General features: G+C 35.2%; 1 protein-coding gene and 1 long non-coding RNA gene across 2 annotated transcripts; both read left to right on the forward strand.

Moving 5' to 3' along the window:
* The first annotated feature begins 8,947 nt into the window (after window positions 1-8,947).
* LOC113701791 (protein RETICULATA-RELATED 4, chloroplastic) lies at window positions 8,948-15,787 on the forward strand. Its single transcript, XM_027222594.2, has 8 exons — window positions 8,948-9,754; window positions 11,477-11,545; window positions 12,124-12,255; window positions 12,348-12,401; window positions 12,489-12,533; window positions 13,849-13,982; window positions 15,126-15,251; window positions 15,343-15,787. Exons 1-8 carry the CDS (start codon window positions 9,143-9,145, stop codon window positions 15,398-15,400), a joined length of 1,230 nt encoding a protein of 409 aa, XP_027078395.1. The 5' UTR covers window positions 8,948-9,142; the 3' UTR covers window positions 15,401-15,787.
* Window positions 15,788-19,398: 3,611 nt separating this feature from the next.
* Window positions 19,399-20,433, forward strand: LOC113701801 (uncharacterized). The gene is made up of 2 exons (XR_011816590.1): window positions 19,399-20,024; window positions 20,150-20,433. It is a non-coding gene; the product is annotated as an uncharacterized lncRNA (long non-coding RNA).
* The last annotated feature ends 3,189 nt before the right edge of the window (window positions 20,434-23,622 follow it).

Consider the following 23,622-nt stretch of genomic DNA (forward strand, 5'->3'; position numbering starts at 1 on the left):
TGTAATGCCATACTCCACCCAAACATCAGAGACTGAGTTCGAATTCTTGCATTTTGAACAGCCAATATTGTTGTTTTGGTTGCTAAGGAGAATTTGTTTGTACGAGATGTTAATGGGTTGGACACCAAGTTCGTTTATTGAAGAGCTCACGCTTTTCTAATACTCGTTCAATCAGTGTCCTATTTTGGAGAGGCTTGATGACACTGCAACTTTAATTTCCATAAAACAATACCCTCATTGTATGACTGCTTGATATTCGCAGCAAAAGCTACTATTTTTGTGTATACCTTTTCTCAAGCAAATGGATCTCTTAATACCTGGTATAGGAAACACCCTTAAGGCCTAATTTTTATCCAAAATCCCACCCAAATTTTGTAGCCTTATATTTTTCCATAGTAATTTTTTATTTTTAGCTCAATAAATTTCAGCTTTTATTTCTAGATTCGCATCCGCCAAAACCAAAAAAATGCATCATTCATAACTGGAATTTTCTTATTGGTGTTAGTAAACTTAGATATCGCACGTAACCCATATTGTAAATATAGAGCAAATGAAAAAATATGTCACCAAACTATTCCTGTTTACACGTTTATGTTACTAAACTTATTTTGGTAAAAAATATCACTGAACTCTCAAATTCTGCTCTTTTCTACCATTTTGTCTAATTTTGGTGTTAAGGTAGATGGAAAGACTATGACGCGACGTGTACGCATAGAGCTTTTGGGGCAAAGTTGTCTGCACAAGTCCATATCTCACCAATGACAGAATGATGGTGATTCTTTGACTTCTAAGTTTACAAACTATAGCAAAAAATTCTTCTTTTTCCAGCAAAATTGAACTACCAGATTGTTGGAGTTTATGATGCAAGATCAAAGACAAAGTTGAGCGAGCAAGCAAGCAAATCGACCATTATCTGATGGCAATACAGTGGATTAAATGGAACAGGGACGACATCGTCAATTCATACCTTTTGTATGATAAGAAAGAAGAAACCTACTTAATTTTGATTTAGATGTATGTTGAAGATGTGTAGTATCTGAAGTTAGGAGTATAAAGCGAAGCAATTTAAAGTATTTGAATAGCATTTATTGGGTTTAAAGTTGTCGTTTGTCTATGGTGGAGATAAAAGGGATAGGAGAAATAGTCATCCTTTTTTTGTCATCTGAATGGGTAACAAAGGGTCCTACAAGAGCTTAGTTTTTTTTTGATAAATTGTGTGCAAAAAATTCAAATTTTTTGCACATTGTTTGACTAGGGCTATTGCATAAAGGGAATTTGTGCTTAAATTCTAAATAAATTTTGTGTGAACTTCAAGAATGCAATTTAATTTTTATCATATTCTATTAGCACAATGCTTGAGATTTTTTTATTTTTAATTAAACTGCAACACGGATGTAGGATTCAAGAAGCCAAATACAAGAGTTACATTGGAGGGGAGATTGATTATTTTGATATTTGTGATGCCAAGTCAATGTCAGTGCATGACATAAACAGAATGGTAGAGAGCTGTGGGCACTCCAACAGCATGTTGTATTACTATATTGATCCCATAAGTGATTTAACACATGGTCTAATGGAACTTCAAACTAATGAAAACATTAAAGAACTTTGTAGGTGGACGTATGAGTATAAGTTGATAGAAGTATATTGTGACCACATACACTTGAAAAAATATACGAGTTTTAGGAAAAAAAAGGCAGTTGGAGAAGGAAGCCCTAAAAAAGAAGTCATCTGTTGTAATAGAAGAGATCAAGCATGATGTTCCACTAGCTCCAGCCAAACAAAAGAGGCCTTGTGTTATTAGAGAAAGAGGCAATAGGTAGGATGCTTTTAACACTACATTTCGTGCTAAGCCAATTGCTACTCTGGGATGGAAGGAGAATACCATTGATGGAGGTGATAGTCATTCACAAAATATCTAGTGTGAAGGTGATGGTGAAGCAAAAAAGTAGCAAGATAATCACAATGGTGATGATTCATGCTTTGATAATCATAAGGACCTTGATGCTTATTCGAAGTATTGTAGAGATGAGAGCATGATGCAACATGAGTCTCAACTCCACATAGAGACCCAAACCGAAAATAGTGAAAACTTGGAGAGTCAAGTTAATGATGAGCCAACTCGAACAGGAAAAGATGCAAATGGTAGAGCACAACCTGGGGCAGGAGAAGCTAGACCCTCTAGAAATAGCAGAAAGAAATCAATAAGAAGAAAAAGTCAAGCTTGTGAGCCTAGTGGTGGAGTTGAAACTGAAGGTGATCACAATCCACTGTTGGATGATATCGTGTATGTGGGACTTAACAATGATCCAAGCTCATCAGATGAATGTGTCCAGTGACATACAAACTTCAATGCAGCAAGGGATATGAGATGTCTACAGTTTTCTGTTGGGCAGAAGTTTGGGACAAAAAAGAATTCAAACAAGCTATCAAAAATTACTCAATAATGGCCGGAAGACCTTTATATTTGTATACCAGTGGCAAGACAAGAATGAGAGCAAAATGTAGAGGTCCTTGCAAATAGTTTGTGTATGCATCCAAGGTACCAACTTTAGGGACATATTATTTTTTTTTTAAAAACTTGAATGATGAGCACAATAACTACAGTCATGCCTAGAAAAATAAGAACATGAGCACTTCATGAGTTGGTAAAAGATATGAAAAGACAATTAGAGTGAACATGGACGTGCCAATTCAACAACTTATATAAAGTATTAATGAGTAGCACATGTGTAAGATTACAATAAGTAAGGCTTACAAAGTTAGGATCCTAGTCCAAAAGATGATAAAGGGTCTACAAGTGAGCAATATGCTCATATTTGGGAGTATGCTAAAGAGTTTAACAAAAAATCATTCTGATACCACCACTGATATTGTGTACTCTCTAAGAAGTGACTCTAATCGTAACCCAAAGTTCATGAGATTCGATTGTTGTCTTGGACCATTAAAAAAAGGCTTTAGGAAGGGTTGTAGACCCATAATTGCACTTGATGAATGTTACATAAAGAGACAATACCCTGATCAATTGTTGATTACTATTGGGGCATATTCCAGTAATGGGTGATAGCCATTAGTTTGGGAAGTAGTCGAAAAAAAGGCAAGGGAGCAATGGTATTAGTTCTTGATATTGTTGATTGTGGATCTAGATTTAGCAGTTGTTGATAGGGAAATCATTTTCATATCAGAACAACAAAAGGTCAACTGAACTCAGTTTCTTATTACTTTATGCATTACCTGGCCATCACTAACATTATAATCTACATTTATTAACAGGGTCTTGACAGTGCACTGCTGGAGCTTTTGCCATATGCTGAGTACAAATTTTGTGTCCAGCATATGTATAGGAATTTAAAGAAAAAAAACACTCGAGAAAGGTACTCAAAGAGAGGTTCTAGAGTATTACATCAGCAAGTACTATTGAGCAGTACGAGGCAAAACTAGAACAAATGAGACAATATGATTAGCTTGCACATGCTTGGATAAAAAAGGCAGCACCCCCTCAACACTAGTGTAAGGTTTTTTTCTCCAACCATACAAGATCTGATATATTAGTAGGGTTGGAGCTGAACCAAGTAGCTCGGCTCGAGTCGTGAGCTACTTGGTCAGCAACTCGAGCTTGAGCTCGGTTGACCAAGCTCGACCTCGAGCTCGAGCTGCTCGTTAGAGCTATCGAGTCGAGCTCGATCTTGGAAATATGATACTCGAGAGCTCGACGAGCTCTATCGAGCTTTTTATAATATATATTTTAATTTTTATTATTGTGAAATATCAATAATATCCTTTATTTAAAATTATATATAAAATATTAATTTTTATTACTTGAGCTTAATTAGGCTTGATTGAGCTCGAATAAGCTCGATTGAGCTTGATTTGAATTAATTATATTTAATTAAACTTGAGCTCGAGTTCGAGCTCGAGTTCCATAAATTGATGTCGAGCTCGAGCTCGAGCTCAAATTTTAAAAGCTTGACGAGCTCGAGCTCGAGCTCGAACTTAGTTATTTTGCCTCGAGTCAGCAGCCCTATATATTAGTCAATAATTTATCTAAAACATTTAATTCACACATTCTAAACGCAAGAGATATGCCTATAATTGGAATGGTTGAGAGGATTAGGGTGTATGTAATGTAAAGGATACCAAGTAGGGCTACTTAGATGAAAAAAATATGTTGGGACTATGGGACTAGAAATACAAGAACTGCTAACTGAAAGGGAAATCCACTCTAGGAAGTGGAGGTCAATAACTAATGGCCAAAAGGGTTATCAAGCTAAGGGCCCACGAGGGGAACAATATACTGTTTACTTAAAAAAGAGGACATGTACTTGCAATTTATGGCAGATCAGTAGGTTGCCTTGTTGTCATGTAATTTTTGCTATCCTCAAAACTGGTAGCGATCCACAAAAGTATACTTATAAGCATTATAGTAAGAATTTATTCTTATAAATTTATCAAAATATCATATTTCCTATCGGTGGAAAGGCCTAGGGGCCAACCGCTGATAAACCTATTTTGAACCCTCCTATACCATGTGTACAGCTTGGTAGACCCATGAAAGATAGGAGAAAAGATAGCATTGAGGCAAGAACATGCACTCATGGTGGCAAGAATACTATTCATATGTTGAGAAAACATGTGATCATACATTATACAAAGTGTGGTCAGTTGGGGCACAACAGGGCCACGTGTAACGAGACAAGGGCAGCTAAAATTGGAGGATCGAACCAATGTGCAGCTGCTACTATAGATGCTGAAAATTCTGCTAAGCCTACTAAAGGAGCTAAAAGATGCACTTTAGGAACTAGGAGACCAGTCAGAGGGACTAAGACATCAACTCAATCAACTGTTGCATCAAAGAGGACAACATGAGGCATATATGGGGAGATGGTCAATAATGTAGAGGCCAGTGGCAATATCAATAGAGATCAAGCTACTGCAGAATTAGGAATTTTTGAGCAGTCTCATTCTAATGCACACTCAAAGGGACCATCAGAGTAGCAACAAGAACAATTCCCTGAAACTCTTCTACCTAAAACAACTGTTGTTAAGAAAATATAGTCAATTAGAAAAGTTTATGCACCTGTAAGTAATTTAGTCATTTAATACACATTTTTGGTAGTGATTTTATTATGTCCAATGCTTTAATAACACAGATATCTACTTTGGAAACAAGTGAGAAGAGTTAGGTCAGCCAATGGTGATCAAAATGCAAGTTCATCAAGGCAATTTGGACAGTCACATGTAGACCCCCTGAAAGGAAAGTTGCAGACAAAAAGAAAGCTAACTAAGATGGACAAGATTATGATTAATACCAACAATGTGTACTTGGGTAAAGAACCTCTTTTCAAGGTTAGTAGATGGGCTGGAAATTCATGAGGAAGAGGAGTTGAAAGGGCTGGAACAGAATGACCAAATTTGCTATTGTCTTATGTTGTTTATGTGTACTTATTTAGGGGTTGGTAGTTTCATGCAGACTGATATTCTTTTGGTTGGGGATTTGACTATGATGCACCGCCTTTTGTAGGTAAGTTGTGGTATGAGTTTAGGACCACATTATCCTGTTTGTAGCCAATGGACATGCTTCATAGTTCAATGTATCCTATTTTGTTTCTGCCATTAAAGCATTTGGAAATTTGACTAATACTTTGGACATTTTGCAAGATTTATACAACCAAAGTTACTTTAACAACAACCACAATACATTAAACAAAAGATGATACAACAATCTACAATAAGATTAAGATTAAAACTACTCATTGTCTCATTTTTCTAACAATATCAAAGCCACAATTTAGGACCCACCAATTTTCAATCTTCCAGAAAAATACCCCTTTCTAGGCCCCTACATCCACATTACAAAATTCACAAGTGTCCAAATCACCAACACAACAATTGTGCATTTTGTTCTTCAGGTTCTATTTCCCTAGTTGTTGCTTCAATTTTTTGACTTCAACCTCCACTGTTTCTATCTTGTTTTGCATCTTTAGAGTTTCTTGTCTTTGTATTTTATTATTATTTTCCAGCCTATTTGCTTTCCTCAAAAGCTTAGGTATTACTTGCTTGGCACGTTCACATATTTCATCACCATACTAATCCTAGTATCTATGTCCTCCAATCTTCAACAAAAAAGGAGTTCTTTAATTTCATCTTCTAGTAGATCCAACCAATTTTATAAATTTTCATATACTTACGTCAGCATGAGCACACTGAACATACCTCCGTGCTAGGTTCCTATCAATCCATGATGTCTTCAAGATGGTTCTTATGCCGCATCACAGATCGGAGGAGACCTTTTACCTCTTGCCATGGCAAATCTTCAAAGCTTTTGGGAAGAGTTTTGCATGATATGAATAGATGTAGCTTTATTTTCCTTCCTTTTCATATTGCACCAGAAGGGACGAGACCAATTTGCCCCCTAAAAAATAAGACATCCATCTTGGTTGTTGAGCCTTCCGTCTAAATTAACACCAAAATTAGACAGAATGGTAGAAAAGAGTAGAATTTAGGAGCTTAATGACATTTTTTGCCAAAAAAAAGTTTAGTGACATAAATGTGTAAACGGAAATAGTTTGGTGACATTTTTTTTCATTTGCTTGTAAATATATATTAATAATTATTATTTAAATTTAATAGATTCAGGTCTTTACAATTTTAAACATATTTAATAAAGGGATTATTTCACAAACCTCTCCTAAGGTTTTTGACAATTTCACTCGGCTCCCTTCAAGTTCAATAAATTATACTAACCTCCCTTGGTGTGATAATATGACTATAATGTCCTTCATTTAATAGATAATTCACAATATGATGCAAGGGTTAAATAAAACCAAGAAAAAAAATCCTACCTCTTTTATTATCCACCAATAGTCATTCCTTCTTTCTCCATTTCTCTCACTCTTGTAAGCAACGATTATTTCTTTTTTTCTCTTATTGTCTCTTTGCCTTTCCTTTCCTCTTACATTTTTACTATATTCGCATCTCTGTTTATCTTAATGATAACCTACCATACCATAACCATTTCTATTTACGTGATGAATATGACACTATTTTACTTGCAGGAGCAGATTTCATTGTCAACTAAAGAGAAATGAGTATGCTTGTAGTGATGATAAAGAAATAAATAATGCAATTGATAACTACGAAGCATGGAAGAGGAAGGATTAGTGGGGAAATTGTTGGGTTGATTATTATCCTGAAAACTTGTGTAGGATGTTAATAAATGCATTTGATTTTCTTTACGATGTTAATACATATTTTTGTGGAGGTTGGGGTATTGTTCTATTGGTGGTGGTAGTTTAGATTATTATTTGTTTTATGACAGTGCTAGGTATTGAATTGTAGTTTAGAATGTGAGTTTGGTTGTTGGTTGTCAATAGGGGTGGGCGCGGGTCGGGTATTCGTCCCATTCACCATTTGGCTGATCCGACCCGCACCTTGCGAGTCAGCCAGTTTCTGACCCTTACCCGCCCAGCATATCAGCGGATACCCGATTATAGGGTCGGGTCAGCGAGTACCCGTCTCGCCCCATTTATCATTTAATTTTTTTAAAAAATAATTTATACCAATTTAATTTTATATTCTACACATTCATCTAAGATTTAATAAATTTTTTTTCTAAAAAAGGTTTCCTACCAAGAAACAAGCATGTGAAGAGAATATAAGATAAAGGCAAAAAATTAAAAGAATTCAAAATCAATAAAAATTTGAAATAAGTAGCACAATTTTTAATATATATATGTTCCACATTAATTAAAACTTTTTTTCTATAAAATATAAGATCATGACCTCTACAAATGAATCTTATAAATAAACTATAGTCTCTCATATTTGTAATGCAATTTATTCAATAAAATTACTTATTTAGTTCTAAATTATTATTTTATAGTATGTGTATAAAAATAAAAATAAAAAATATATAAATGAGGGGCGGATCAGGTACCCGCGGGTTTTTAATTATGTGACCCTAACCCGCCCCGCATCTTAGCGGGTACCCAATCCTCTTTTAGCTCAATCAAATAATAAAAATCGGATATTCTAATTTTCGGATCGGATATGACGGATTTTCGGATTATCGGGTAATTTTGCCCACCCCTAGTTGTCAAGGGAGAATTGATTTTTCAAAACCATTTAAGCTGGGATGATATTACAAGACAAATGTTGAAATTTTTGGAGTTGCTGAAATTCTTGAACTGTTCAAACTATTTGCTTAGTAGGTTTGTTGCATGTTTAGAAATAATTAGATTTAGCATTGGAGTTTGAAGTGTTTGCTTGGTGGTGGTGTTGTTGCAAATTTGGAAGCAAGTATTGAGAAAAATAGTTTTATTCCTTTAATAAACTGTTCATTTATCACTTAATAGTTAATTAATCTATCTAACGAGTGCCCTAGATATATTTCAAATGTTATATTTTTGAAAATATAAGATTAATTAGGAAAAATAAATAAATACAAGGGAGTGTAGACAAAATTAAATAAAATATATATAAATATAAGAGAGCATAACAATTACTAATATATGTGTATATATATATATATTAAGTTAGATGAATACTAAATGTATCAACGAATGTGCTAAGATCACCGGTAAAAAAATCCAGAGTTAATATAGTATACACACAGTACTGTTTAATAACTTCGTAACTTAATAGATTTCAATTTTATCATTGAATGCGCACTCTTAAACTTCGTCACCGAACACTCGTAAGACGGAAGCCTTAGACTTTTTCACCGAGCACCTTGAGCAGCTGTTAGACAGACGATCACTAAGCAGTATTACAGCAAATGTGACGAGTGTATGCTCACGCCCCGTTTCGTTACGTGGGTTTCCACTCCCCAACACTTTTAACCTACGGCAAAACCATCACCCCCACGCATCCTCCCCCTCTTTCCCCCTGGGCACCCCCCCCCCCCCCCAGCACAAACAAAAAAAAAGACCCCCTTAACGCATTACGCAGTTCGTTAAAAAGCAGCCACCAGCAAAAGTCTTCCGCCCTTTCTCACCCGTTCACTTTCACACTTCTCCTCCCCCATTCCCCTTCTTCTCGCCCCTTTTTCTCCTCCCTCAAAGTTCACGCCTTCCATAGACAAGAAAATTGCATCAGGGAATAAGTGAGTGAGAAAGAAAGAAAGAAAGCGCGATCTACAACAATGTCGATCGCCGCCGCCAACGTCATTCCACCATCTTCTTCTTTCTCTCTCACTTATTCGCTGCATTCACCCTCCCGCCGCCTCTCCACCTCCGCCTTCTTTGTCCACTGCCACCACCAACACCGACTTACCACCAGCATCACCTCCTCGGGCGCTGCAGCCCCCCGCCGCGGGGGCCATTTTTGGCTCACGTGTTCTACCCCAAACTATAACACCACCCACAGCGTCGATTCGGCGCCGGAAATCTTAGATAACAGCTACGGTAATAACGACAACAATAACAATAATAGCTCCGGCAGCGGCGGAGGCGGTGGAGGAGATCACAGTAACGGCGGCGGCGGTGGTGGGGAGAATAGTAATAATAATAAAAAGGAGGCCATGATGGTTCTGGCGGAGGCGGGGAGGTCGATAGAGAGCTTGCCGAAGGATTTGAAGGCGGCCATTGAAGACGGGAGGATACCTGGATCCATCATTTTGAAATATTTTGAGCTGGAAAAAGTTCCTCTCTTCGCTTGGTTGATGAAATTCGGAGGATTTAAGGAGCGGCTCTTAGCGGATGATCTCTTCTTAGCTAAGGTTATCATGGAATGCGGCGTTGGCATGTTCACTAAGGTATAATAATTCAGTATTTTCTGTTCTTGGTTTTTTTCTTTAATTAATTTTATTTCGAGTCGATATATGAGGTTTTAAAAGTGGTACTTGGTGCTTTGTATGCTGTACTTTTTGATGGACAGATGATTGTTTGTCTGTTAATTATGCGAAGGTGTGTATTTCGTGCATTGCTTGTTGTACCGCGTTTTAGCCGGACAACAGCTGATGCCTTGTTGGTTTTTTTTTTTTTTTTTTGCACGATGAATATTTAATAAGATTCCCAAGATGGAAACTTTTTTGTCGTTATGATTTTTTTTCTTTTGCCCTGCTTAGGTTTTGAACTTTTTGAGTTTGAATTGAAAAATGTCTGCTTTGATGTCTTAGCCAAGTATGAATCTTTTTCTTTTTCTTTTTCTGGGTCTTTTGCTGAAAGTAATTTTAATGATGTGCATGTTGGGGGGTAAGTCAACTTTTTAGTATCCTATGCTGAATGGTGAAGAGCTTCTCCTATGCTGAGTTTTTAAGGGTTGCTAATCTCCAGTACCAGCTTATAACATTTGGGGTTCTTATTGTTTACATGTTACACAGTTACAAGATTTATAATTTACCTTTGGTTCTACGCTGTCCAAGGGCTCGTTTTGAGATTGGACATAAATGAAGGGGGAAAAAGGGAATGGAAATGCTTGGGTGTTTATCCTCTTTGATGGTCTAATTTTTCATTAAGAAATGGTGTAGTTAATGGAAAATAATACACATGAGCGGTTTGCATTCAAAGTAATCTAGAACGTCATTTTAATTGAAACAACTAAATAGACAGACCCTTGAGGAGTCTATCCTTAAGCAATGTAGTATAAACCATTCCTTTTATGAACACAAGGACATGTTTGTACAATCAGGTTCGAAATGTTGAATGGCAATTCAGAATGATGGCGATATCGTTGTTCATAGATACTTTGAAAAGAAACCATTCCTTTTATGAACACAAGGACATGTTTGTACAATCAGGTTCGAAATGTTGAATGGTAATTCAGAATGATTGGCGATATCGCTGTTCAGAGATACTTTGAAAAGTGTGCCACAGGCCATGGGATTATGAGACAAGTTCTGCATTAGAATTGTGTAATAATGTTATCAGGACCTAAAGATTATGGATAAAATGATGCTTATGAATATTGAAATTGAATATTTTATTATATGTGAAGCAAAGGGGGTTGTTATGTGAGATAGTATCATTTTTATAGCTTTATCTTTAGACTTGGGATTTTAGTAGTAGAATTGTTCATTATCATCTAACAAGTCCTTTTGTTTCTTTTGTGAAATCTGATTCGATAACGTACATATGTTAAGAAGAACTTATTACAAGTAAAAAACTGTATTTGGAATGTAAGTAATTAATGCAAGTAAACTCTAGCAGGAATTAAGTTTCAATAATGTGAGATGCTAGCATTTGCACATCTTTTATCTTTAGACTTCAGGATTTGATAGTGAAGCTTTTCATTATCATCTGAAAGTTCCTTTGTTACGTTGGGGACATCTTAGTCTCTTACATATGCTAAGAAGAAGGTGTAGTTAATGATTATGCCAGAACCCGCCCACATCTTCTAAAGCTCAAAGAAGCAAGAGATGTAACATTAGGTTCTGTTGCCTGTCAAATAAACTGATGTTTCCCCTTCTACTCCTATTATGGTTCCAGAATGTTGTTATTATTGATGTAGCCTTCCCAAACATGATTTTTTTCTCCAGACTGCTGCTGAATATGAGCGACGCAGGGAGAACTTCTTTAAGGAGCTGGAAATTGTCTTTGCAGATGTGGTATGTAACTGTTCTCTGATTATCTTCAACTGCATTTTCTGCAACCTTGTCCTTTTGCTTTGAGAGTGACTAGTTTGCTGGTTTACGTATGGATTTCAACTTCATGTTCCCGGGTTGCAGAAAACAATCCGAAGTGAGGCAATCTTTCCACATATGACTTTACTATATGCTGTTTTTTTAAATCTTCTGACTTTGAGTCGGCTGTAGCTTGAAGAGTTTTCTGATTCAAACTTCGGAACTAAGGGTTAAGTTATTTCACAAAACAATTGGCCTTATCAGTTGATCCCTGCTTAGATCAGATTTATAAGCTTGTCACCATAAGCAACATTGTAATTCTTGGTTGTAATGGAGAAACACAATTATCCAAGTTAACAAATAATGATATCTGGTACTACACATTCTTGGTTTCATCTGAGATGTTGATGCAATCCAGATTGATGAACTGATCCTTCAGAAAATTTTGGTTAACTTTTCTACACTTTGTAGTACCGTGGTTGCAGTACTAAGTATTTGCTGCCTTCTTGTAATACATGTACAAATGTGATCTTGAAACATTTTAAAATTTTTATTTCTCCTAGGTGATGGCAGTAATTGCAGATTTCATGCTCGTCTACCTTCCTGCTCCGACTGTTTCTCTTCGAGCACCAATTAGTGCTAATGCAGGCCGTATAGCTAAATTCTTTTATGGCTGCCCAGATAATGCATTTCAGGTCAAAATTAACTAGTTTCACACTTTAAAATAAACTTCAGCTGTAAAATAGATAAACAGGTGGTGGTATCAGTTGTTCAACATTGTGTGCAGATAGCTCTGGGTGGAACATCATATTCCTTGCTACAGAGATTTGGTGCAATAGTGGTATGAGACATTTCTGCATCCTTGAGCTATATCTATCATAATAAAAGCTTCACATTTGGCCTAATGCTGCGCAAATCTCTTTTTCAGCGCAACGGGGCAAAACTATTTGCAGTTGGCACCACATCATCTCTGGTATTATTCTGTTCTACTCCTTTCAATTAGTGGTTTTTCTTTAACTTGCTTTTTGTCCTTTACCAAAAAGTTCCACATTACAATTTATTGGCATTGATCATAGTACTGTATGGTGGGAGATTTAGTCAGATGATTGTCCTTGGGGTTACATATGTTTCTTTTTTGTTCTATTCAGCATGCAACTGCTTTGATGTTTAGCAACTCAACCTAGTTGGATGTTCTTCATCTTGATAGCTATGCAATTTTTGAATTTCTACTAGATATTATGGTTAGGCATGGAAAAATTGCTAAGTACATAAAGTGTGTACTCCATGAGATTACTATTATGATGATCTAGCAACTGACTCTTTACCTCTGGGACTTGAAGCAGTGTCTTTCTTGAAGTGTAGTTGAATTGCTAAGGTTAATAATATGCGAAACAACCCAGGCGCTGATGAATTCTAGAAATGCATTATATCTCCAATAAGGATCAGTCCTGATAGCGGCCTTTTGCCTCATCTTATTGATGTAGTAGATTACATGCAAAGGACTTAAAATCGCTGAGAGATGTGTATCTTCAATTTTGGGCTTCTTCATTCAGCAAGTTGTGTTTGTTCCAGAACAGCATATCATACTTAAGAGACATTAAGAGACATTTGAGTGATGTAAATTCTGATTGAATGAGAAATTAAGAGACATTAGATCAAATCTTTGTGCAAAATTAGACAAAAATGGCCAACTTTTTGATTCTGTTGGTTATATCTTTCCTATACATGCATTCAGGTACAAGCTTGCTAGAAATCTTGTAATGACATGCTCCCTCGTTTTCTGACCTCAGTATCATTCTGTATGGTAGCTGCTTAAGTGCCTTTGTGGTGGGGGGGGGGGGATTAAAAGATGTCTTAGGGTTGCTAAAATTTTTGCAGGTCTAGCGTTGCACTTTGGTGAATGCTTGGAAGACTAAATTGACAGTCAAGTTCCATATTTTTTAGTTACCCTTTGACGTGCTTGATTGAATTATGTTGTGGTTCTTGTGCTATCACCATGCCAGTCTCACATTTAGCTTATAAGTGAACTTGATATTCAACTTGTAATTGTCTGGTTGCTTATCAAAAAGTTTCTACCAATGATGAATGAGGATCATCTGTACTATTTCCTCTCTCTCTCTCTCTCTCTATATATATATATGTATGTATGTATGTATGTATGTATGTATGTATGTAACTATTCTGTATCTAGTTTACTGATTATCTTTTAGCTGGACCAATTAGATATTGGGGCAATTATGTTCTGAATTTTAGATTTCAGGGCAAATAACGTGCTTCATGCTCTTCAGGTTGGTACAGTTATTACCAATGCCTTGATAAATGCAAAGAAGGCTGTATCCTCTGTGGATGAGACTGAGAATGTGCCAGTATTATCTACCAGTGTGGGCTATGGTGTCTATATGGCAGTTTCTAGCAATCTTCGGTATGTAAATTATGTTCCATTAACAAGCTGTTTCCCCTTTTTTAGTTTGGTTCTATCTTGCAGGCAGAAGCACAAAAGGCAAATTGTTCATTTTACTCATTAGTAAAGCTTTGGCTTTTAGGATACAAAATGTGGATTAGGTTACAAAACCCTGAAGTTTTATTGGAAAAAATTGATAGGCAGCAATTTGAGTAAATCACATACCAGCAATAATCAATCATGGGAGTAGTATCTTGTTGCAGGAAACTCTTTGCATCCAAGAAATTAAACAATAAAGTGAACTGAATTGTACCATAATCCTTACTGACTGGAAAAGAAATCCTACAATAACTGATGGACAGTACTCTAGAGTTCTGAAGATGAACTCGTGAAAACTTAGCCTAAAGAACAATAAACTAAGGCGCTCTAAACAAGAAAGTAAGCCTTGGAAACTAATTTTTCCTTCCACTGTACTTTGTGATTGTATCGTGTGTCATATTTGAAGAGAGAGCCTAAGGCCTTTTGAAATGAGGCATAGTGGTTCAGTGGCTTTTTCAAAATAGCGCAGGTCAAGGTAATGTGTCAGTCATGTACATATGCTTGTATGGTTGTATACATGATGTCATAGACTTGCTGCCGGTACTTGAAAATCCATTGTGGGAGCTTACTCCTTTGCATTCTCTAATCTTGAATTTTTCATAGGATTTATGTACCTTCTAATGTTAGTGGCTTTTAATTCCTTGCACATCCCTGTTGCATTTCTAATCTTGTTCATGGATTTTACATTTTTAACACATTGTGGAATCTGCATATGTTGGTTCACAAAGTTGGCAAAAGTAAACTTCATTTTGGAGGCACCTTTTCGCACATAGCATTGACTTAGAACTTAATGGATAGGAAATGTTGACTTTGATCAGCATGTTTCCTTTGAGGCACCTGTCTTTGTCTTTCCTTTGGGGAGTTCAGCAATGTAATTTTAGTGGTCTTGGATGGAAGTGCAAGAAACAAATTTGTATTGATCACCTCAAAGGAATATGTTAAAAGAAAATATAGACCACAAGATTTTCAATGATTGCATCTCCTATGTTAGTGCCTTTCAGAATTAGCAAATAGAAGATGCAATTTTGCCCTGTATGACAAAGAACTTTTGTCCTCTTTCAACAGATATCAAATATTGGCTGGTGTCATTGAACAACGAATTTTAGAGCCCTTACTGCACCAGCACAAGTTATTTCTGAGTGCAATCTGCTTCGCCGTCCGGACAGGGAACACCTTTTTGGGTTCACTACTGTAAGATTAATCACCTTTTTCCTCATGTTCCGGGTTTTTGCTTTGTCAATTGTTAATTTGATCTCCTTAAACCCATAAATTGTTTTTATAGGTGGGTTGATTATGCCCGTTGGATAGGAGTTCAGAAGGCTCAAGAGTTAGAAGAATAAGTCTTTCGTTCGTCTTTGATATGGAGCAAGATGATTGTCTGGTGCCTTCCATTTTCCTTTGTTTTCCCCTGCTATTTGGGAAGTGATTCTTGAGGTGATCAATTTGGTTGACACTGCAAAGAAGTAGGCTGGTAGATATATATAATTAAATTGAAAAGTGGTTTCAATTTTAGCATAATTAGTTTGATCGACTGTTCACTCATTTATGGCCAGTTAGTTTCTCTACTCATTTTATCTTTTTGTTTTCATGTTGGATACAATGTTTACTCTATTAGGCTGCGTGGTTTTCATATTAATGTAGTATATCGTCACACAGCATTGGACAGGTATGCTGAAACTAAAGAAGGAAAAGGTAGTTGCATTCCGAAATTGAGGTGGATTATTCAAGTTTTCCTTCTTGATTTTATTGCTCTCTTTCTCTCTCTCTCTCTCTCGTTAAACGTAGGCTGGCTTTTTTTTTTTTCGTCCCCTATTGAGAAGAAGTGCAAATGTAAGCAAAATCGTACTTTAAGTGGCATATGACTAATACATGATATACGACGATGAATACAAATTGAAAGATGGCCAATCTTTTTAGGAATTTTCATGTTTGTATTTATTGTTTAAGCATATTATGTTTTTAAAGTCGTTCAGTACAGGTGAACTTCAAGTGTAAATGGAGGATATATTTGCATCATAACTGTTGCAGCATTTACGCTAATTGCACACCAGGGTATGCTGGCATACCCTTTGAATCAATAACCCTATATGATGCTTCTGCTTAAACCAGAATTCTCTTGTAGGGCTCCCTTTGCTTAAACCAGAATTCTCTAGTCAGATTTGCTCTTAGCTGACCCCAAATTGCTTGTATGGTTTTACTGATTCAATCAAATTGCTAATCGTTATTGGCTCTTTTCAAATAAGTTATCGGTATAAGAAGACTGGATAATATGGTGGTAACTTAGCACCTAAAAATAATCTTGCATTTGGTCAAAAAAAGAAAAAGAAAAAAAGAAACTTGATTGAACAAGGTTGGATATGTAGAGCTAACCTACATAATATGTTCCTGTCTCAGAAACATTAACTTACAGATACAAAATTGGAGTATAAAATATATGCCCAGCTTAAAGGAGAAATAGTGTCTGGTGCTCGCAGAACAAATCTCCTTCCACCGTCAATCTATTTGTACTTAAGAATTTACTAAACATGTAAACCTAATTTTTTTTGCCATTTATGATAAATTTCTTTTTTTTTTCTCTTGGGTTCAAACCACTACCAAGTAAATCATGAAATTGGATATTCCAGATAATAGAAGCAGCTATTGTTTTCGCTTTATCCAATATTGAAATCATCTAGAGTTATTCTCCAAAATGAATGATAGAGCACTCTTCAATAAAAAAAAATACTATTAAGAAATACAGAAAAAAAAAGAGATTTAGTAATGTTAATGAAAAAATCAAGCAACACGCTAGGGAAAGTTTAAAAAACAATACAAGGGATTACTAGATTTTAAGCGGCCCTAAGTTCGACTACAACGGGGCTTTTCACCAAATCTTCCACTTAGCTTATCCTTACGATACTAAAAGCGCCAGTTGGAGTTGCTACAGTGCTCATGGACCGGTTATCAGGTAATTTTGAGCAACTTCTGTGGCTTTTTCATAGGCAGATAGACTGGTTATGCTGTAAATTTCGACAATTTCAATGGCATTTCATAGGAATTTGTTTGGGCTTGCCCTCTTGTTCAAGAGTTCAGACGCTAGAATTCTTTCCCCTCTCCCTCCAGTGGCATTTTTTAGGAAGCATATATGTGCCATATATAAAGCTTGATGTCCTTTACGGTGTTGTATTGTTAGTTCTTTCTTCTTCTTTTTATTTTTTTTGCCTTTATTATAAAGGATAAAATGGATTTATTCTCTAACAAAATAATAAAACAACAATTTTACTATAACTTTGAATCTTCCCGTATTTTTACGTTCAATTTCTCCATGTTTATCTACTATAGTTGACACACATTTCTTCAATTTTTCTTTATTAACATCACCGAAATTAAGCCCATGCACTTGTTTCCCCTATAATACTTCACTTTTATAAGAGAATTATTATTACAAATATTTTTATTCTAATTAGTTATACACACATCTGAGTGTGCCTTAATCACTATTATGTATAACGAGAAAAGAATTATTGAACATGTTTGAACTAATTCTTGATAAGAAATTTCAGAAAAGTAATGTACTACCCAACCTTTAGCTTTAGATACTTTTATTCGTATTTTCTTCATTCAGAGTTTTAATTTTTGTTTATATTCTTAATTAAAAGCGCCAGTTGGAGTTGCTACAGTGCTCATGGACCGGTTATCAGGTAATTTTGAGCAACTTCTGTGGCTTTTTCATAGGCAGATAGACTGGTTATGCTGTAAATTTCGACAATTTCAATGGCATTTCAGAGGAATTTGTTTGGGCTTGCCCTCTTGTTCAAGAGTTCAGACGCTAGAATTCTTTCCCCTCTCCCTCCAGTGGCATTTTTTAGGAAGCATATATGTGCCATATATAAAGCTTGATGTCCTTTACGGTGTTGTATTGTTAGTTCTTTCTTCTTCTTTTTATTTTTTTTGCCTTTATTATAAAGGATAAAATGGATTTATTCTCTAACAAAATAATAAAACAACAATTTTACTATAACTTCGAATCTTCCCGTATTTTTACGTTCAATTTCTCCATGTTTATCTACTATAGTTGACACACATTTCTTCAATTTTTCTTTATTAACATCACCGAAATTAAGCCCATGCACTTGTTTCCCCTATAATACTTCACTTTTATAAGAGAATTATTATTACAAATATTTTTATTCTAATTAGTTATACACACATCTGAGTGTGCCTTAATCACTATTATGTATAACGAGAAAAGAATTATTGAACATGTTTGAACTAATTCTTGATAAGAAATTTCAGAAAAGTAATGTACTACCCAACCTTTAGCTTTAGATACTTTTATTCGTATTTTCTTCATTCAGAGTTTTAATTTTTGTTTATATTCTTAATTAGGCTTGCTATAAAAATTGAAACCTAGAAATTGGAACATTCGATTTGCTTTCTTAGGGTTTAGGTGTATGTACGGTGGAAGTTGGACCAGTTTTGAGTGCTTCAACTTTTAGATATAATATGGCATATCCATTATTATCCTCTTTAGTTCTCTTCGTGTAAGGCATTAATAGTGCAATATCATGCAAGCAAACTTTTCTTGCTGCAATAGAACGATGAAACTTGGCATCTTTGTGTTTGATTCGCGTTGAAAGCAACATCTTACATTTCCACTGTTTTGCATATGTAGCTTTACGAAATATTCTTTAATTATCTTACATTTCAACCAAGAGTTTCAGAATATACAGTATACACTGAGTTTATTTGGATAGGAGTTTATTTGGATGATTTATTTGAGATAATTACTGTAGCATATTTTATGATGTGATATATGTGAGATAAAAATGTGATTGGAATTTGTGAAGCAAATTATTTTTTTCAAATCATTCCAATCCAAACACACTCACTATCATTTTTGGATACATGTCATATATACAAAAGTTGATATTAGAATTCAAATTTGGATTAAATAATATGCATTAAAATGTGAAAATGTATACTGTCAATATAAACAAGAGGGTCCTCCTGTTTTGGAAAAAAAATTAAAAAAAAATATGAAGGAATCCCGTGGCCATGTAAACATTTTTTCTTTTTTTTTGCAAAAGGATAAACTTTCTTCATAAAAAAAAATATGCAATTTAAGAAAGGGTAAAATACAAGGAACCCCCTTGTCGTTTCGCGAAAAGACATCTTACCCCCCTATCGTTTAGAAACCCCCACATAAACACTTAAACTTCATAACTAAAGCGGAAATTGACCTGTAACCGGCCGTGCAACCTAGTGACGATGGGTATGCGAAATTCCTTTGAAAAGATCTTGAGTTTCATTCTTAGGGAAAGAAAAAGCCGCTTCTCCCATAAATTATAACTTTTTTGCCATTAGTTTTCTTTCATTTTATCTGATACACTGGATATCGTCCATCAAAAACTAATACTGTAAAATTTGATATAGTTTGGAACAGGAGCTCAGCAATTCGTGGGAAATCAAAGCCACTCCTACGATTCTCTTCCTCAGAGATGGCAAAATGGTAGACAAACTCATAGGTGACAACAAACAAGATCTCCAAAAGAAAACAATGGCCATTGCTGAATCTTGTTCAGATCTGACAACCCCATGATTGAGTTGCCTGTCTTCTGAATGTCTAAGGCGTATATCAATTTTCTTCAGCAATTTTGATACTCTAAAATCGGATCTCAGAGAATAAGGTGATCAATTTTCTTCAGCAATTTTCTTCAGCAATTTGCTGAATCGGATCTCAGAGAACAAGGGATCAATTTTCTTCAGCAATTTTCTTCAGTAGTAGTAGTAGTAGTAAACACAGAATTGAGTGCCCACTCAATTATTGATTGGGGATTTTTGGAAAAAATTTAGGAATCCACTCATAAGGGGAGTGGTCATGCCGCTACAGATGAGGAGAAGAATATGGCCTTCTGCCTCGAGATTGAAGCTATAGCTGAGGAGATTGCCCAGAAACTTATTCGTTTCCATGAAGAAATGATGGTAAGAATTCCTAAACGAATTACCCCTTGATTGTGCAACAAAAACCAAGCGCTTGATTGCTGAAGTTGAAGAAGCGCTTGATTGCTGAAGTTGAAGAAGCTCTTGACCATGTCTACTTGATGCAGTCCGAAGGGATCAGCAGCAGCAGCAGTTCATTCCGATTCCAACTCCTCTCTCTCCCATTTCTTGATGTCTCCTTTTGCAATGATTTATTTGCATATGTACTATCAACTATGTCCGCAATCGAGACTATGGTTAATCATTATCATGTATGGGACCATTTCCGTTCCTTGATGATAGTGTATCTGACACCCGATGATACCTTGTTTGATTGCCACAATATATTCATCATCATTATCATGCCAGTGGACTGCAGAGTTTTGATGCTTGCATTGGCATTTGATTCAAAGTTCCAAGGCAAAGCTTTCAAGCTTACGTTTCTGGATATGCATTGGATTGTCAATTCCCACTAATTTAGCAGGCCACGGGTTAGATGAGGGTATTTGACCTGCTGCCGGTAACTCAGCCGGTTCAAAAGGTAATTTCCACTTTAGTTATGAAAGTTAGGGTGTTTATGTGGAGGTTTTTAAACAATAGGGGGGTAAGGTGTCTTTTCGGAAAACCACAAGGGGGTTCCTTGTATTTTACCCTTTAAGAAATGGATTATAGTTTTAAACTTTTACAGTAGTCCCAAATTTTCTTTCGAGCATGAAAAAATGATTCTATAAATACGTATTTTTGGATTTTAAACACGAGTTTGTTACTAAAAATATGAAGGTATCCCGTGGATGTGTAAATTTTTTTTTTTTTTTTTTTGCAAAAGGATAAACTTTCTTCATAAAAAAAATATGCAATTTAAGAAATGGATTATAATTTTTAAACTTTTACAGTAGTTCCAAATTTTCTTTCGAGCATGAAAAAACGATTCCATAAATACATATTTTTGGATTTTAAACATGAGTTTATTTCCCCATTTGTAAAATAGATCCACCGCCTAAATTATGGGCAACTTCGGTGGCTTTTGCATTCGTGCTTCAGTTGTGTGCTTGGTCAACTTTGGTGGTTTTTGTGTTTGTGCTTCAGAGTTCAGACGTGTATTTGTATCTTCATCGTATAGTTGTAGTTGCTTGAGCTCCCCTAGTGAGTGGGCGGTGGGTGGTGTCCGAAGCGGTCTGTGGGAGCCGCACAAAGCTGTATTGCCTATGTAATCTTGAGAGAAAGCCATATGAAAAACAACATATTGGATGTGTTTCTTTCTCCAATTGAAGACCTGGATTTGGCGGTTTTACAAGGTGAAGTCTTCGCACTCTCACCTAACTGATCTTGTTTAAACTTATTTCATTCTTGATTAGATACAAATAGTGTGTGCATAATTTTAAAAGTGATCAGCGTCACCATGTTTATGATATATGTATGTACGTGTACATTTTAAATGAATGCATCATTTATTTATAATATCAAGAATTCGCAAAGATCTTAAGCCAAAGACTGACTATCTAAGAGAAAATTACAAATCAAATGAGTAAACGAGTAACAGCAATATTCAATTTACCTAAAGTCAAATTCTCCACATTTATTAACACCTATCATGTATTAAATATATAATCATTTTACATTAATCCAGTTGCCTTCATTTGATCTTGATTAACATAGACCCAGGGCATCCTCACGCATTGCGTGAGGCTGAAAAAACTAGTCCTTACTATACTAAAAGCGCCAGTTGGAGTTGCTACAGTGCTCATGGACCGGTTATCAGGTAATTTTGAGCAACTTCGGTGGCTTTTTCGTAGGCAGATAGACTGGTTGTAAATTTTGACAATTCCAATGGCATTTCATAGGAATTTGTTTGGGCTTGCCCTCTTGCTCCAGAGTTCAGACGCTAGAATTCTTTCCCCTCTCTCTCCAGTGGCATTTTTTAGGAAGCATATATGTGCCATGTATAAAGCTTGATGCCCTTTACGGTGTTGTATTGTTAGTTCTTTCTTCTTCTTTTTATTTTTTTTGCCTTTATTATAAAGGATAAAATGGATTTATTCTCTAACAAAATAATAAAACAATAATTTTACTATAATTTCGAATCTTCCCGTATTTTTACGTTCAATTTTTCCATGTTTATCTATTATATTTGACACACATTTCTTCAATTTTTCTTTATTAACATCACCGAAATTAAGTCCATGCACTTGTTTTCCCTATAATACTTCACTTTTATAAGAGAATTATTATTACAAATATTTTTATTCTAATTAGTTATACACACATTTGAGTGTGCCTTAATCACTATTATGTATAACGAGAAAAGAATTATTGAACATGTTTGAACTAATTCTTGATAAGAAATTTCAGAAAAGTAATGTACTACCCAACCTTTAGCTTTAAATACTTTTATTCGTATTTTCTTCATTCAGAGTTTTAATTTTTATTTATATTCTTAATTAGGCTTGCTATAAAAATTGAAACTTAGAAATTGGAACATTCGATTTGTTTTCTTAGGGTTTGGGTGTATGGATGGTGGAGGTTGGACCAGTTTTGAGTGCTTCAACTTTTAGATATAATACGGCATATCCATTATTATCCTTTTTAGTTCTCTTCGTGTAAGGCATTAATAGTGCAATATCATGCAAGCAAACTTTTCTTGCTGCAATAGAATGATGAAACTTGGCATCTTTGTGTTTGATTCGCGTTGAAAGCAGCATCTTACATTTCCACTGTTTTGCATATGTAGCTTTACGAAATATTCTTTAATTATCTTACATTTCAACCAAGAGTTTCAGAATATACAGTATACACTGAGTTTATTTGGATAGGAGTTTATTTGGATGATTTATTTGAGATAATTACTGTAGCATATTTTATGATGTGATATATGTGAGATAAAAATGTGATTGGAATTTGTGAAGCAAATTATTTTTTTCAAATCATTCCAATCCAAACATTGAAACCTAGAAATTGGAACATTCGATTTGTTTTCTTAGGGTTTGATTGTATGGATGGTGGAGGTTGGACCAGTTTTGAGTGCTTCAACTTTTAGATATAATACGGCATATCCATTATTATCCTTTTTAGTTCTCTTCGTGTAAGGCATTAATAGTGCAATATCATGCAAGCAAACTTTTCTTGCTGCAATAGAATGATGAAACTTGGCATCTTTGTGTTTGATTCACGTTGAAAGCAGCATCTTACATTTCCACTGTTTTGCATATGTACCTTTACGAAATATTCTTTAATTATCTTACATTTCAACCAAGAGTTTCAGAATATACAGTATACACTGAGTTTATTTGGATAGGAGTTTATTTGGATGATTTATTTGAGATAATTACTGTAGCATATTTTATGATGTGATATATGTGAGATAAAAAGGTGATTTGGAAGATAAAAAGGTGATTAGAATTTGTGAAGCAAATTATTTTTTTCAAATCATTTCAATCCAAACACACTCACTATCATTTTTGGATACATATATATACAAAAGTTGATATTAGAATTCAAATTTGGATTAAATAATATGCATTAAAATCTGAAAATGTATACTGTCAATATAAACAAGAGGGTCCTCTTGTTTTGGAAAAAAAATTTAAAAAAAAATATGAAGGAA

Source organism: Coffea arabica, chromosome 1e (genome assembly GCF_036785885.1).
Source record: "Coffea arabica cultivar ET-39 chromosome 1e, Coffea Arabica ET-39 HiFi, whole genome shotgun sequence".
NCBI classification, from domain to species: domain Eukaryota; kingdom Viridiplantae; phylum Streptophyta; class Magnoliopsida; order Gentianales; family Rubiaceae; genus Coffea; species Coffea arabica.